The sequence below is a fragment of the Lepidochelys olivacea genome, assembly GCF_965140295.1.
Source record: "Lepidochelys olivacea isolate rLepOli2 genome assembly, chromosome: 8".
Taxonomy (NCBI): Eukaryota; Metazoa; Chordata; order Testudines; family Cheloniidae; genus Lepidochelys; species Lepidochelys olivacea.
In genome coordinates, this window is record NC_140418.1 from 46,210,642 (window position 1) to 46,227,288 (window position 16,647).

The window sequence follows — 16,647 nt, forward strand, 5'->3', positions numbered from 1 at the left end:
ACTAACTTTTATTCAAAGCCCGAGCTGTAGGACACAAGTCTCAGACCTTGTCTGTCTTTGCTGTAGTAGGATATGAGACATTTGTACCCTTCAGGATTGTAGCTAATTGCTTACAGAGCAATTTAGGGTTCCAACAGAGGGACTGCTTTCTCCGGTGTCAAACGTTAAGTTGCGCGAGGTAAAGCAACTCAACTTCTATATTATCCTGTAAGAAAGACTTCTTGGTGGCAGGGGCCTCTCTTTGGCCTGTACTGATGGGTCCACATAGGGTAAAAGCTAAGGCTTCAAGCTTGCAAACTTTTACATGTGTATTTAATTTAAGTATCCCGTCCTCTCCCCTGCCAGCTCCCCTCCCCTTCGCTCTCCAGGGCTCCGTTCCCGCCTCATCCGCCCCCGCTCCAGCCAGCCCCACAGGGCCGTGGCCCCGGACTCTCACCCTCCCAGCTGGGACGGAAGCCGGTAGGACTCAACCGGCTTGGAAGCGATCACTCGGCGCTCGCCTCCGCCTCTGCCGGGAGCGCCGAGTGCTCGATAGAGCAGCTGTGTCGCTGCTGGGCCCCTCCGCGCAGCCCCGGCCATTTCCCAGCCGGCCCGGAGCGGTGAGCGGGGCCGGGCAGGAGCGCGTCCTCCGAGCGGAGGGGCCCTTGGGGAGGGGCTCGGGGAGGGGGGCTGTCGGGGGCAGGGTTTGGGGGGGCGTGGGGGCCCTTGGAGAGGGGTTCTGGGGGGGGCTATGGGGCAGGGTTTGGGGGGGCCCCCGGAGAGGGGCTTTGGGGCCCCCCAGATAGGTGTGGCTGCAGAGCTGTTCTCCCTCTCTGCTGTTGCCTGGCGGCCCTGCGGGCGCCCACACTGCACAGGAGCTGGTATTAGGGTCTGCTGAGCGAAGCGGCTCCTTCCTCTGCTCCCAGGCTCTGTATTTTACATGGGGGTGGTGGGGTTAACCGGGGGGCGTTTCTGCAAGAGAAGCGTGGGGGAAAGCAGTTTCCTTGCACTGGGGGATCTCCACAAACATCTAGCTTCCTCCAGCCTGCGTCCATTGCACTTGTTTCTCCCCCGATAACCCCTGGCCTGGCCCATGGTATTCGCTGCTCCCTTGATAGCCAGCCTGTGCCTGTTGTGGTCCCTGCTTCTGTCCCAGCCAGCTAAGTGACACCCCCAACACTCCTAGCTTGTGACCATTGTACTCACTGGTCCCCGACAGCTGGCTGGGTGACTTCACCTAGAATCCCTAGCTTGTGCCTGTTGTGCTCCGGGGTCTGGAATGTTGTTCTTTACCTGCATTAGCAATCCCATCCTTCTGCTTGTGGATCACTAAATGGGGAGATATCTTGCTCTGTTTCTATATGACAGGCTGTGTTAAGGAGAGCAGACAGTGCTCACTTTGCTGGGCCGTTTGCTAAATTTCCAGCATTTGTTGTATTGTCACAGCCTCTTGCTATCTGTGCAGTTTTCCCCATGTCCTGTCTCCAGGATGGAGGGTCCCTGGGATTTTAACTCTTAATCTCCACTAACTCCCTGGGTAGGGGAATGTGTTGGGGTTCAAACCAGCAAAGCCACACTCTGTCCACTTAGGGTGGAGCTGGGTGGCTCAGGGAACTACTGATAGTTGGATCCAGAACCTTTGACCTCTTGGTTATTGGGCCAAAGCCAATCTAGGTCAGTCATGCAAACTGTCATTATCTTTCAGTGATTGGTATGAAATGCGGTGTTTGGTCTCTGTGTACTTCTTAGCTGACTGAAATGTACACGGCAGAGCTCTCCACCACAGTCGGCATCTGTGTTACACTCCGGAGAGATGCTGAGGGCGGGCAGTCTGTCAGGTTAGGGTTGAAGCACATTGGTGGAGTAATGTTAGTGAATTTTGCACACTGCTGCTGCCTACATGTGAAGGATCTGTCCTGTGGATAAAAGGGGTTTAGCACTTCAGGGCTGCCAGCTGGGCACCTTATTGGCACTAACATTAGAATGGGGGACAAGGTGGAAAAGAGAGAGCAGACTGTACTCGGTCAAAAACCTTTGTCTCTCTTAGGGTTTTATTGCTCTTTTCTTTCCTGTTTCAGTTCCTCTTGTTTTTTTTATAAAATTGGTTTCTGTTGTTTTTGTACCAAGGGACTTTCTGAAGCCATCCAGCTATGTGCCGGGTACTTTTCTACAAAGATGTAGAAAAACACAGTCCCTGCCCCATAAAGTTTAAAGGCCAAGGCCCTGATCATACAGACACTCACATGTGGCACTCAGAGTCACATGCTCAAAGATAAGCGTGTACCTTTAAGTGTTTCCAGGATCAAGGCCTAAGAAATTAGACTAAACTAAATAATCTGTTCCGTTAAGAAGTGTCTTTGGGTCCACGAAAGTATAATAATGCTGCTGTAGTTCATTGATTTTTCATTCTCTTGCCTGTGGCATTTGTAGGTGGATTCTGTTTAACTTGTAAGTGTTTTCCTGAGCACTGGAGAAGGGGAGAGAGTGACTAACTCTTTGCATGATCTGATAGAAAATTGTATTCAGCACAGTTAGATCTCAGAGATGTTTGTTTCCCTCTCCCTTCTAGGTAGTGTATTTTTCTGCCACCTCCTTGTACAGGAAGATCAAGACCATTTTTGTGAATAGAAAACATGCCTCCAAAATTCAAGCGCCACCTAAATGATGATGATGTCACTGGCTCGGTGAAAAGCGAAAGGGTGAGTGCCTGACAGCCAGTAGCCTTCTGTGCATTTATTGATGTTTTGTACCTAGCCCCCCTTGTTTTGCCTTAATTAAGAGGGATGTATATTTACTAACTCCGCACTCCCTGGCGGCCTGAGAGCCATCTTGGAGTGAACTTAACCACACAGCTTCATCGTTGATGACTTCAATGCCATTGAAACAGTGGAGGGCATGTTTAAAGTGGACCGCAAATGGATGAAATCCACCAATGCTGAATAGCCCAACCAACAGCCTAAGGGGGGCAGTCAGTGTGTTAGGTGAAAAGGCACCTTTTCAAAAAGTGTGGTGGGGAGGACCCATTTAATTCTTCTGTCTAGCTCCACTCAATGCTGATTCCATAGAATGCATTACTCAGTGACTTCACAGCTATTGAATAACTCCATTGGAATGTGGAGCCAGCTTGGGACAGAGTGCTGTGTGTGTGTGCTAAATCATTTCCTTTTTGTAAATGATGTGTGTGTCAGTGTTTGTATTGAGGAGACACACCAAAGATTTAAATGCCAGAAAAGGGATTTATTTGATTTTCTTCCCCACCCTCAAAGGCTGCTTCATGTTCCATTAGGGGTCTCTTGTAACTGTGGTGTAACCCAGTGATATATTATGGAGTGCCACAGCTTCATGGACCTGGCTGGTGGGATATAAAAGGAATTAATGAAGTGACATTATTTTGAGATATGCTGAATAACTCCTCTTAGCCTGGCAGGTGGCGAACATTCAGTACGCTTGGTGAGGTAACTCGATTTATTTTTATTTTCAGGTCACTTGGTTTAGCCTGCTTATTTTGGAGGAAATATTAGATATAAATAATATGTAACAAAGATTGTAGGTTTCAGAGTAACAGCCGTGTTAGTCTGTATTCGCAAAAAGAAAAGGAGGACTTGTGGCACCTTAGAGACTAACCAATTTATCTGAGCATAAGCTTTCGTGAGCTACAGCTCACTTCATCGGATGCATTCGAATGAGGTGAGCTGTAGCTCACAAAAGCTTATGCTCAAATAAATTGGTTAGTCTCTAAGGTGCCACAAGTCCTCCTTTTCTTTTTAAAGATTGTAGGGTGGTTCTTACTTTTAAACAGATTAGCTGCATCTGTTAACTACATAGTGCTATAAGTGTGAATGGCTCTTTATAGATGGGGAGTGGGAAAAAGAGCTTGATATCAGAATGTCCCAGTCATCGATTATTTGATTGTGCAGAGTGCTGCTGCAATAAAAGAGTTACGGTATTTGCACCCCTCACCATGAAGTGTAGCATTAGACTAGTTCAAGGCAGGGTGTTCAGCAGTGCTTTTTATTACATTTCTCTTTGTTTGCAGCGGAATTGCTATACTATAGGATTCTCAACTTGCATATTTTCTTGTGTAATTTATTTGTAATTTGCATGCAGATTTCTTTTATTCTGGGCACTTGCACTGTAAATGAGCATTAAGGTAACTGAAATAACTAGGCTGGGAATTAATGACTTGTGCCATGGGAAGGGCAAATTGCAGCTTTCTTATCTGCAGCATCCTAATCGCATAGGTCCTTAAGATAAGAGACTCTGGTATAGCTTTGTTTTTAAATGAGTCTTGTAATTTGTGCATTCTCTGTTCAGTTAAACTAGTCTGTAAAAAGTGACACATTAGGGGTTTTTTTGCAGACTCAGTAATAATAATGTACAGTTGTCTCTCTCCTTTACTGGACCTAAACAGAATAGAAACAAAATAAGGTGCTTTACAAGTTCTTCTTTTTGTTGTTTGTTTTTTTGGTTGCTGTTGGGTTTTGTTTTGTTTTTTAAAAGACTTGCTAGCTAGTAAGTCTGCTCCTGTGAAAATTGATATTTGTAGGGGTGTTAATATTGCCTTTCACAGCAAACTTACTCAGCCTTGGCAAGCCAGGGGACAAATTAAGCTCTGAATAGAGAGGTGGGTAGGGAGGCAGTGGGGGCCAGGGGCAATGGAGGGCTAGTGATTACTATATCGCAGTGGAATTTACTTTCTGTATCAAAGGCCCATCTATGCTGAGCTTGGAAATATATGTGCTGAACTGGTTTAAATCGTTATTACATACAAAGTGGATTTGAACGTGATTTGTCTAGCCAGAGTGCAGGGTGTCAAACAGTATTTAAACCGAGCCTGGAAGCCAGGCTGTAGCCTCAAATACTGACTATTTTAGCTTATAATTACTCCTAGTGAGATGATTGACAACTTGGCTGCATGGGAAAGTGCTTTTGCACCACAAAAATCCATACCTAGGCTAGAACACGATTTCTAGACTCTGTTTAAACTGGTTCAGCAAATGCAGTTTAAGCTGTAGTTTAGATGGGAATATGGGAATTTAAAACCAAACACAAGGGGAACAGCATCTCTTAGCATCATGAGGGTGGGGTGAGATCTGTGAGTCCAGTGCGGGACAGAGAACCCCAAAGGATTTTTTCCTTCTCAACTATTTTTTTAACCCTAAAAAAGGATATAGACCTGAAGATTTGGAGCATCTGTTATGGATATAAAGCATGCCAACAGCCCCTAAAAGGAGAACCAAGCCAATGTCTTATTTTTAAAGCAACCTTACAAGATTGTCATGGAAATTCTCAGCGCAGATGCCCACTCTACTTGGCTCTCCTTACTATGATGATGATAAAATCTAATGATGTTTTAGCTGTCAAATCAACTTTTGGTACAGTAGGATTTTTCAAGACTGACTTAGAAGGTCAGTCCAAGGATTATCCACTGATTTGTAATGGAGGCCAAAATGCATTACTAAAGAGTGTTGCGGTAACTGTGCAGCATGTAACATAAGAGAGTGTGAAAATAACTCCACTACCAGAAATGTACTCCCCTCACCAAGACTCTGTTGCTGAACAAGAGGAAAATCCAGCTGTCAAATTCAGCTCCACTCTGTGTATCTTCGTTGCAGTTACAGTATGGGATACTATAGGAACTAGTTGCTCAGTGCAGAGCATTCTAGTCATAAAATCCATTAATAACCATAACCCCAATGTAAAAATTGAAAAGGTTCATCCTCTCTGTTAACAATCAAATCCTCTCTGCTGGCAGGGTGGGGGAGCAGATCCATTAACTTTAATCCTCATTCCCATTCTTTATATCATCAGGTGACAGTTTATTTAAAAACCACAGCATCTTCCGAGATGGAAATGCATATGGTCTTCCATGTAGGTAGGACAAAACAAAGTAATTACATGAGGTATAAGGTTTTGAAAGATTTTAATAGTTAGTGTGGTTTGAATTTAATGTTTTACAGATGGGCCCTTTGGGAACGGATTGGGATTTAATCTGTATATGGAAGTGCTTTAAGGACTGAAGTACCTAGGAGTTTTACTTAGTCTTATTTTAAAGTGAATTTGGACCATACGTTACATAGAGAAACCGGAATTGATAGAAATCCTTTGTAACTGACTTCATTTTCACCATTAAAACTGGCCACAAGAGAGCTCAGCCAATGGCTTAGTAGCAGTTCTCTGTAGTGCCATGCATTCACTGAACTGGCAAATGTCTCTTGTTTACTGGTAATGGTGCAGAGACTTCCAGTTCAGCCTCTGGGAGGTGGGGTTGTGGCTGAAAAGAATACCCCCTCTGGTCATTTAACAAGGAGCATTGATGTGTTCCACAGTCATGTACAACCGGTGGTGAGAAGGATGGTGGGTATGAGAGTGGGAAACTCTGGTTTCTAATTGATTGAAGCTAACCTTTTTTCTGTGTTTGCAGAGAAACCTTTTAGAAGAAGATTCCGATGAGGAGGAGGACTTTTTCTTGTGAGTAGCTATATGGGTATTGTGTGGGTGTTGTACAAAGTGGGGGGATGTGCTATACCCTGGGCCAAATTGCTGTTCAAACCAGAACTGGGGAAATTGAAAATATAAGGCAGCTCCGTCTTACTAACAGGTAGAGCTGATTGGAATGAAACATTGCCATCTGTTTCTGATTCCTGTGGAATGATTGATTCAGCAGCTGTGAGATCAGGGGGAGCACTAGCAATGAATATAAATTAAGATTAAGGAAATAAAATAGGGGCAACCCACCCACCAGTTAGGGGTGGAAGAGACCCTCTGGTTGGGATCTGGTTTGCTGATGGAGGATCATTTCCTGTTGCACGTGCTTTGACCTAATTTGAAATGTCACCCCTTTGTGAACCCTGTGAAAGACCTAACCATTTGGGTCAGACAGGCTTTCCTGTGTGTATTGGATTCATTATCACTGTGTCTGTTCTGTGCTGGCAGGAGAGGACCTGCAGGACCAAGGTTTGGACCCAGGAATGACAAGATCAGGCAGTAAGTTCCTTAGAGTTTGGATCCATAGTCCAGATACCATTTTATTTATGTATTTTTAAATTGTGCTGCTTTGTTACCAGAAGGGTGACCAGATGTCCTGTTGTTATTGGGACTGTCCTAATATTAGGGGCTTTGTCTTATATATGCAACTATCCTCCCTTCCCGCCCGCCCCTCCCTCCCCCGAAAAAAAAATAAAAGGTGCCCGGATTTTTCACACTTGCTATCTGGTCACCCCTAGTTACCAACATGTTTCTGCTCAGTCTTACAATGGGAATGTAACTCCTACTTAATCTTTTCTCACTAGTATGCCCATCTGCCTTCAAGGAGAGGAAATTCAATTCCCAAGTTATCAAAGAGCTAATTGCGTTCTAGCATGGGTGCACAGATTGGTTTGTAGCACTATAGCCTGATGTGCTATTGAAAACTGTTGTTCCATTTGATGAGTAACCATTTAACATTCATAACAAAACTTCCTTACAGAATAGTAAAGACAGTGTTTTAAATTTGAGCCACTATTGTGCCTCCTCTGCTGTTGCCTTTCCCATCCATTCTTGTCCCATCTTTTGCCTTATTATCCCTTTCCTGTCCGCCCCTTGGTGTTCCAAGTAGATCCTTGTGCTCAGGAGTGCAGTGCTACCCAGATTTCTCATGTACCTGGCAGTCCTTTGAACTTCAGTGTACCATACAGGGAGCAGATCCTTGTGACCTTTGGAGACTGGGAAAGATTTACTAGGATCAAAACAGCTGAACAAACAGGAAACAATTAAAATTTGGATTCTAACCATCCATTATACAGAACAAAAGGGAAGAAACTAACAAAACTAGATCCCTTCTCTGAGAGTAATTTCCTGGCAATGGTTTCAGTGCTTCTGTTTACTGCAAGTCCCAGTTTATTCGACTCTATAATGGTAGCATTTGTTGCACAGTGACTGAGGGGAAAGGTTGGCCGCAGCTGGAGAATGTGTGTCATAAATGGACCATCAGTTTGTTGAAATATATTTGTGTTTCCTGAACATTTCATTCTTGAGAGCTAGAACAGAAATTTCAGAGGGGAAATCTAGATGGCAATCAGCTTTGTGTAAACCAGATTAGATCATCTAGTTTGTGGCTTCAGAATCTATATTCTTCTTTGGTTTTATGTGAGGTAAAAGCCAGTGCATCTCTGAGATTAGTCTATATTAATCCCATGTGGTTAAAAGCAGTTCTGGTCAGACCCGAGTCATACACCTGCAGAGCACAGAAATTTTGACGGGATATGGTTCAGATTAGGAGCGATAGATAGATACTGGGAAGTTGGCTCTCCTTATAAGCTGTTCTTCTTGCAGACCATTGGAAAAGGTGACATGATGTTCCATAGTGCTAATTACTTTGGGCTAGTCAATTAGAACTGAATAAGTAGGTAGAGTCACCTAATTGCCAGTCTTCAGTTACCATCATCTGTGCAGACAAGTGTGTATAGTCATGGTAGAAGCAGATTATAGTCACTGCAACAAGCTAATGTCACTAAATATAATAACTGAGATCTTACCTTCCCTGTCAGTGCTGTCTCTGATTATTAAATTAAAAGAACATCATCTGTTGTGCTCTTTCGTGAAAGTCCTAGTGTCTGGAAAGTGGCAAGTGTTAGTAAAAGGAGTGCTTCTGTGACAAAGGGAAGTAGCACCAAATCATCAATAGCCTCTAGAGGCAAGGGAACCAGGAATTGTCCTCTTCCTGGTATCTTTAACCGCTGGTCAGGAATGGGTGTTGAGCCAGACAGCAGCCAGGGGGTATCAAGTCTGTTCTCCCTGGCAGGAGTCTCCTTTGGGACATTCTGTGGGAGATGGAGGATAAAGACAGAGGTTGTGATGGGAAGAAAAATGAAACTGGGAAGAGTCTGTAGTGTTTGATGCACAAACACTACAGACTGGAAATAAGGTATAAATTTGTAACTGAGAGTATTCAGAGTAGCAGCTTATGCTCAAATAAATTTGTTAGTCTCTAAGGTGCCACAAGTACTCCTTTTCTTTTAAAGGAGAGTAATTAACCACTGGGACAGTTTACAAAGGGTGGTGGTGGATTCTCCATCACTGGCAATTCAGAAAAACTTCCAAATTTGATTTTAAAAAGATCTGCGCTGGGAATTATTTTGGGGCAGTTCTCTGACCTGTGTTATACAGGAGGTCAGATTAGATGATCACAATGGTCCCTGCTGGTCTTGGAATCTATGATCTTGGAACAGTCACTGCTCCACCAGAACAGTTTAGATGCATACTCTACCTGCTGGCCAGAGGAAGGTGCAAGCTCACAATGGTGCAGATTTCCCCTTAGTTGTGTTTTTGGAGGGGCAGGAGGTGGGTGTTCAATTGTTACTGAAAGGCTGCAAGGGAAAGATGATTTTGGGCACACAGGAGAGCCTGTTTGAGGTAAAAGGGGCAGAATGAAAGAAGATGATAGAAGGATGCAAGGGGAATAGGTAAGAAGGAGTAATGGGGGAGTCGGAGCAGAGACGGAAGAAAGTTGTGGAGGGCCTTGAATGCGAGAGGTAGGGGGAATTGGTGAGGGCTCTCACAGAGGGGAAGGAGACGGTGCGAGTTGTCAGAATGGAGACTCGAGCAGCAGCCTGTAAGGTAGAGCAGAGAGGCAGGGAGGTCCTATTAGTTGAGGTGAGGGACATCAAAGGCATAAATATGTTGTCAGGTGTAGGCGAAAGGAGAGATTTAGGGCATCTGCTCACCCATGTGGAGCACGGGTGTGTTTGAGGTCATGCTTTACAATAAGAAGTGGCTGGTGGAGTCGCTTCTTTCCAGCCCAGTTTCCGGGTTCCTGAGGGGGAGTTCGTACCCTTTACACTGGGAAACAGCCCAGTTGGGCCTCTTAGATGCTCTCTGATATCTGCCTACGTTTGTAGGGTGGACCGAAGGAATTTCCTCCCATAGGGCTGTGGTTTGCTTCTCCTTATGTAACTGTTCGCTCCTTTGTATTCAGCACATTCCTAGTAGTTCTGGAAGAAACCTCCATGGAAATTGGCTTCTCACTACTGTTCAGTGAGTTGGTGAATCTGACTGATGCTAGTAGGTGGGTGTCCACTTTGCATTTGCCTCTAACTGGTGGTTTTGGCAGAAAGGTGAAGGTGGAATGGGCTACATAGCCTAAGCTATACCCTTGCCCCTAGTGCTCAGAATTAAAGGTGACTGGCACGGGATTGTTTTTAAATTGAGTTTGTGCCCTTTTGCTGATATTTATGATGTACTTGTGAAGGAGGCCTGGAAGGTATTTTAAACCTCCAAAATATCAGGAATGTCTAGTGTAGTCTTCCCTAGTTTTGCTTGGAGAACTTTTGGGAGGTCTTGGAGTGACTACTGTGAGCTCTTAATGCCTGAGCTGAAGGAGCAAGGGTGTTGAATATTTAACACAGACTTCTTTTATGCGGAATGTTAACGAGTCATTGGCATTAAACTTTTGAGCGATCTGACTAAAAATCCCTTCCCCTCTCCATTGCTTAGCTCTCACTCTAGAAAGTCGTAGAGTCTAGACAAGAGTTTGTTCCTGCTTTAACTTGAGTTAATTGTTCACTAATTTAACTCGCGTTAACAACACGATTATGAAGACTAGGCTAGACACTGCACAACCATTTGTTCCAAGAAATAAATGTGGTTTACCCTAGGACCTTGGCCCTCACGATGTCGTCATTGTGCTAACTCTCCAATCATAAGAATGTATTCTAGCTAGCGAAGGGATGAATGTCTAATGTAACCAGGGCTTGAGTCATGCTGAAATGTTGCAGAACGCGGTTACAGCATTTATTTGGGTGTTTAGTGCTTCCGGTACTATCACTTAGAAGCAATAGTGCTGGAACGCACTTTTGGTACTTCTTTTTTTCCGAGTCTGTCACTGAATGTAGCCAACGAGCAGAATTGAACAGCCCCCAAACTTTTCATGTTTCAAGAGAAGCTAAAAAGGACATAATCCTAATGCTGTGTTCCCTTCTGCAAGTCACCTTTTCGGGTGCACTGATGAATGGGTGGGGAAGCATGTATCACTGCCCGTGTACCATACCTGTTCTGCAGAAACGGCACTGGAATCCAGGGCTCTGAGAGTGGCAATTCTCACCAGTATTAAACATTTAAAGGGGGTGTTATTAATATTTACTTAGAATTTTATTTACTGGAATAATCCAAGGCTAAGCACATGAGATACTCGAGCTGGGTGGGATTTTAAAAAGCACCTGAGGGATTTAGGAGCAGAAGTCCCATTTAAGGCAATGAGATGTGTGAGCCTAAATCCCTTAGAAAACCTCTCCCAATGTGCTAGATTTATCTCCACTGACTATAAATATTGTATCACACTTGAGGCTATTTCACCTTTCACAGTACCTCATTACAATTCACTCACACAAGTTGACGTTAAGCAGATTTCTTAGCTATGCTAATGAGCTGGGCCCAGTGGATTCTGCAGCTCTGGAGATTGCTGCCAAATTGTGCTTCGGAATCAAGGCTTTCATTGAGATGACGATTGATTCTAGCCTCGTTTTTAAACTGACCTTAAAAATTTGAATTGAACAGAAACCAGTGTAGCGTTTGTCTTTCTGAATATGCAAAGTCTGAAACAGTTGCTCCTAGAGTGCATCTGCACTAGGAACATTAGCACTCATATTACAGCCACAGCAGAGCTCTACCAGTGTTTGACTACTACTGTAAAGAGGACTCAGTCATTTATCAATGGATCATGAAAAAATTGCTCCAGGCAGGTTTTTATGACTCAGTGGTAAAATCACCTGAGTCCTTTCTGTTTGCAGTGTTGTAGCCATGTTGCTCCCAGGGTATTAGAGAGACAAGGTTAGGGAGGTAATAGCTTTTATTGGACCAACTTCTGTTGGTGAGAGAGACATGCTCTTGACCTGAAGAAGAGCTGGAAAGCTTGTCTCTCTCACCAACAGAAGTTGGTCCAGTAAAAGCTATTATCTCTTCCACCTTGACTCTTTGATTCCTTTCTGTTGTTGCTACCAACTGTGCAAAAGCACCATTGCTGTAATATGGGTGCTAATCTTTCTAGTGTCTACAGGCCTAACGAGAGGTGCAGATTGCCTCACTGATTGCAGTTGTGTTGAATCTGAAACCTGAGAGTGGCCATTCAATGATCAACATGAACTGTTCACTACTGATCATTTTTGCAGAAGCATGCAGCAACTGTGTTTCTTCTGCACCCCAAAATGGGCCATACATCCCCCCACCCCCTAGTGCTCTAAGGTTCCGACTGCCCCTTTCTTAGCTCTAGAAACCCTCCAGTCATATTCCTTCCGCCCCCAACGACTTCTGCAGTGTAGTTTTGCATTGTCAATATGAAAACGTGAGCCATATTGGAAATGTTGGAGGCTGTGTGAAATAACATAATGTCAAAATGCATAAAAGACGTCTGCTTTGCTGATTGTATAAGTCAGTTTCATATTCATTTCCCTACCTTCCAAGTGGCTGTATCAGAGGTCTAATGTGCCACAGAGTACATGGGACCTTAGTGATAACATCCAAGTGTACAACACATCACTGAGAGTGGGAGGGGACGTGCAGCCAATGCTGCCTGCTAGAAAACTGACTATTCCCAAAAACAGGCATGGAGAGGACGCCCAGGTCACATCGGTAGCATGGGGTCTTCGTCACTCGTCTCTGCCACTTGAAGAATGTGGCACCTTCTTTAAGCCTGGCAGTATGAATTGCACCTAATATTAGTCAGTTCACAGCCCAGTGGATCTAAAAGGGAAAGGTAGGTTCCTTTCCTTCAGAACTTGGTAGACCATTAAAGCAGACACTAAATCAAATTAAGCTGAGTGATCTCATTGCTGGTGTTCTGGTTTGTGTGATGTTCTGTCCTTATTAAAACCAGCATCTTTGTAGTCATTAGTCTAAAGTGGGGCCATGGGAGACATGTATGCTTTTGTTTTACTCATTTTCCTGGCAAGGATGAATTCAATTTTTTCCACTTGGAAACCTGGCAGGATACAGACCCAGGAGCAAAATAATTGAAAAGCCAGTAGTTCTCTCCCTGTAAATACATTTCTTTCTTGGCAGGGGAGTGGACTCTGATAAAATGAAAAATGTTTTGTTTTCACTATTGCTTGAATTTCCAACGTGAAGCAAATAGAACTAGTTGAAATAGTAAATTTGCTCCAAAACTGCACTGTGAGTAGACACCTTTGTGATCTTTAACTCTCATACTAGAGAGGCCTCTTTGGCTGGCAGCGAGAAAGGTTGGTTAAGGGACTGAAGTGAGGTTCAAGTTCTGGGTTTAATTCCTTGGTCAGTCCCAGACTCTCTGTGTGACCTTGGGTTAGTCACTTAGGGTAGGTGTACCCTGCAAATGAATGTAGGCATAATTGGGCTAGCTTTAATCTAGCTAGTACAGGTAATAATAGTAATGAAGATGTGGTGGCTTGGGCTTTAGCACAACTGAGGAACCAGAGAAGGTAACCATAGTCCCTGGCGGGTGTGTCATCTGGTTCCCAGCCGGTGCCACCATGTTGTCTTTAGTGGTTCCCTGTGCTCGCTAGATTAAAACTAGCATGGGTATGCCTCCCTGGGCTACAATCACCCCTTCGCTTGTGGCATAGACAGCCCCTTAATCTGTGTTTCCATTTCCTGTCTGTAAAATGGGGATAAATAATCCTTCCTTTCTACTGCACTTTGTCTTGTCTATATAGATTGTTCCTTGGGGCAGGGGCTGTCTCTCTGACCATGCATGTGTACCGTGCTTAGCACAATGGAGGCTTAATGACGATTGGAGCCTTGAGACGTAACTATAACACAAATAAATAACGATCTGGAGCACCCAATGCATAGCTTTTAGCTGTAATCAGAGGACACTGGGATGTTGAGATATGAAGTGTCCAACTTTTAGTCGTCTGGAGCTGCATAGCCATTTAATACAGACCTTTTTCAGAGGTCGTCGTGTATGACAGATGCTTTGAGTCTTGTACGTAGCATGGATTTACTTGAACACCTTCCCTCACTTTGAGTCCTCTCCTTTCTGACTCCTAATGTAACATCGCTTGCATCCCTTATACATTCCTACTGGTGGTTTGAACCAAGAGAATTTGGTTACAGACCTGTCATTGGGAGGATTTTTCATTATTTTGAAGCCAATGAATAATTTTAAGAACATCCACATACTGCAAAGCAAAGTAAATGTGCCTCAAATGTTAGCCCTGAGTCTGCTAGCTCTCCACGTGTGAAACCGTGAGAGTTTGGTAAACAGAGGGCTAGTAGGATTGGCCCCTTCATTTTTAATTTTCAGTGATTGTTTTTCTTCTCTCGTCACCCATCTTATGCTTGGAAGCAGTAATTGCTTGTGAGTCACCCAAGTTTGTCCAGGGCTTATAGTGACACCAGAAGTCCTACTGCCTACACTTTGTGATAACATGACTCCTTTTTGTTTAGGTGCTGGTCGTGAATCACTGTTTTAATTATATGGGTATGTGGGTGTGTGCATCCAGTGCAGAACGAGTGCATCTGCTAGCCCCTGGGTAAGCTCAGCGTGTCATGATAAAGGAAGAAATAAATTAATTCACTAGAAGTGACTCTGATTTGTTTAGTAGATAGTCTGTTTGGAATAGCTTGCACCACTTCTACTATCATGTTTCGTTTAGGAATGTGAAGTTAAAAAAAAAAAAAAAAAAGTCTGTTAAGATTGCCTGTGTCATGAGTCGTATATTGTTTTCTTTATTTAAGAGGCAGCTGGTGAAACATTGGGTGAGTATCCAGGCCTGTTTCATCAATATGGGGAATGGTAGACAGACAATAGATTTAGCAGCTCTTCCTGCCCTTCTGTAGTGGAAGATTTCAAGCAACTGTGGGGAGTCAGGCTTCTACCTGTAACAAAACAATTCATGCTGAATTTATGATATGCTGCAGAAAAGGGTTAGTTTCTTTTTTGTGCTACGGTAGAATAATGTTTTGTGCCCTGTTTTCATCCATATAAAAATACCGCCTCTCCAGCTCAACGTTAAGCCAGCAGTTTGCTTCAGAGGGTTCTGCTGATGACGGGAACTACAAAAGTGCAGCTGCAGTGGTTTACGAAGCCTGGCATGAGACGCCAAGACAGATGCGTAACCCTCACTATTTAATTAGTGACCGCCCATGGCTATGCCCCTGTGTTTCCAGGTTTTTATTAATAGTGGTTTGAAAAGCCAAGTGCTGCTGTTCTGTTTTTTGCTGGATTTCCTTTTTCTCTTTTGGAGCAATGAGCACACATGGGGGAAATTTTCAAAGGCACAAAAGGCAGTTAGTTGCCCGGTTCCTATTGAAAGCCCCCAGAAGTGGGGCACCCAAGGGACATTTGCGCCTTTGAAGATCAGCCCTACAATTGTTGTGGGGCTGGGTTGGCTTTCGCTATTCATCTCGAAATGTTCGGAACTTCCGTTTTAATAGTTGCAGTTGCATCTCTAGGCCTCTTGTGTCTGGCGAAGTTTTGATGGCAGCTTCTCTGTCTGTATGCTGTATATTTTAAATCCCTTTCAGATTGTAAGACTACTTGAGCTGCAGACCCCCAAAGCTTTTTCTTCATTTATTCCGAACCCTTATTTTTTTTTCAAATCTGCAGTTTATTATAATAGGAGTTCTTATGCGTGCCCCATGCATAACTAGCCCCATAATATCTTCTGCTATTGATGAGAGGAACGTATGGGCTCAGGAGACAGGAAAATTAGGTGAGTGTTGTGACATTGCACCCTATAATGCTTTATAGAAATATGATTATGAGTGTAAATATGACATAACTGAAATATGTTTTATGCTAGATATGCCATGTAACATATCTTTGCAAAGGTTAGGATTAATATATTCAGTAGCTCTTATTTGTATGCATGTATCATTTTTATATCTGAAGTTATGAGTGTTGGCTCTATGCTTGTATTTAAAGTGTTTCCTGTAGGAAGCACATAAGGCAGATTTGGTTAACATAGTGTGATGGGGTTATTCAAGTAATTGGGAATACTTAACTAACAGTGGACTTTGGGAAACACCAATCCATATCTGAGCTATCCTGAGAACAGTTCAAACTAACATGTAAACAATGGCGTCGGCCTGCAAAAAGCTGAATCCTTTATAGACATGTGACTTGCCCAGGTGGCTAGAGACTCCATCTTGTGGCTGTGATGTTGCACAAGAGAGAGAATATAAAAGGCCCTGGAAACCCCTCCATTTGGTCTTCAGCTGGCTCAAAAGATAACCTCTCTACCCCAAAGAGGTGCCTGAAAGAAACTGGAACAAAGGACAGTAACTGTGGGGGTTGGAGTGATTGCTGGACCCAGACTAGGAAGGAACCCAGTCTGTCAAAGAAGCTTATTGGAACATCTCTGAGGGTGAGAGTTACCTGCATTTAGTCTCCTACTGTATTAGGCTTCAGACTTGCGTGTTTTTGTTTTATTTTGCTTGGTAACTTACTTTGTTCTGTCTGTTGTTACTTGGAACCCCTTAAATCCTACTTTTTATATTTAATAAAATCACTTTTTGCTTATTAATTGACCCAGAGCAAGCAAGTAATTTCTGACGGAGCAAACTGCTGTGCATATCTCTCTATCAGTGTTATAGAGGGCGAACAATTTATGAGTTTACCCTGTATAAGCTTTATACAGAGTAAAACGGATTTATTTGAGGTTTGGACCCCATTGGGAACTGGGTATCTGGATGCTGGAGACAGGACCATTTCTT

The 16,647-nt window shown here is 43.7% G+C and overlaps 1 protein-coding gene across 1 annotated transcript in view; it reads left to right on the forward strand.

Moving 5' to 3' along the window:
• The first annotated feature begins 486 nt into the window (after positions 1–486).
• VAMP4 (vesicle associated membrane protein 4) overlaps positions 487–16,647 on the forward strand; it is a 31,009-nt gene continuing 14,848 nt past the window's right edge. The window contains exons 1-4 of the mRNA XM_084637842.1: positions 487–599; positions 2,549–2,678; positions 6,404–6,450; positions 6,916–6,966. Coding sequence (XP_084493968.1) covers positions 2,613–2,678; positions 6,404–6,450; positions 6,916–6,966 — 164 coding nt within the window. The 5' untranslated portion in view covers positions 487–599; positions 2,549–2,612. The remainder of the gene's footprint in view (positions 600–2,548; positions 2,679–6,403; positions 6,451–6,915; positions 6,967–16,647) is intronic.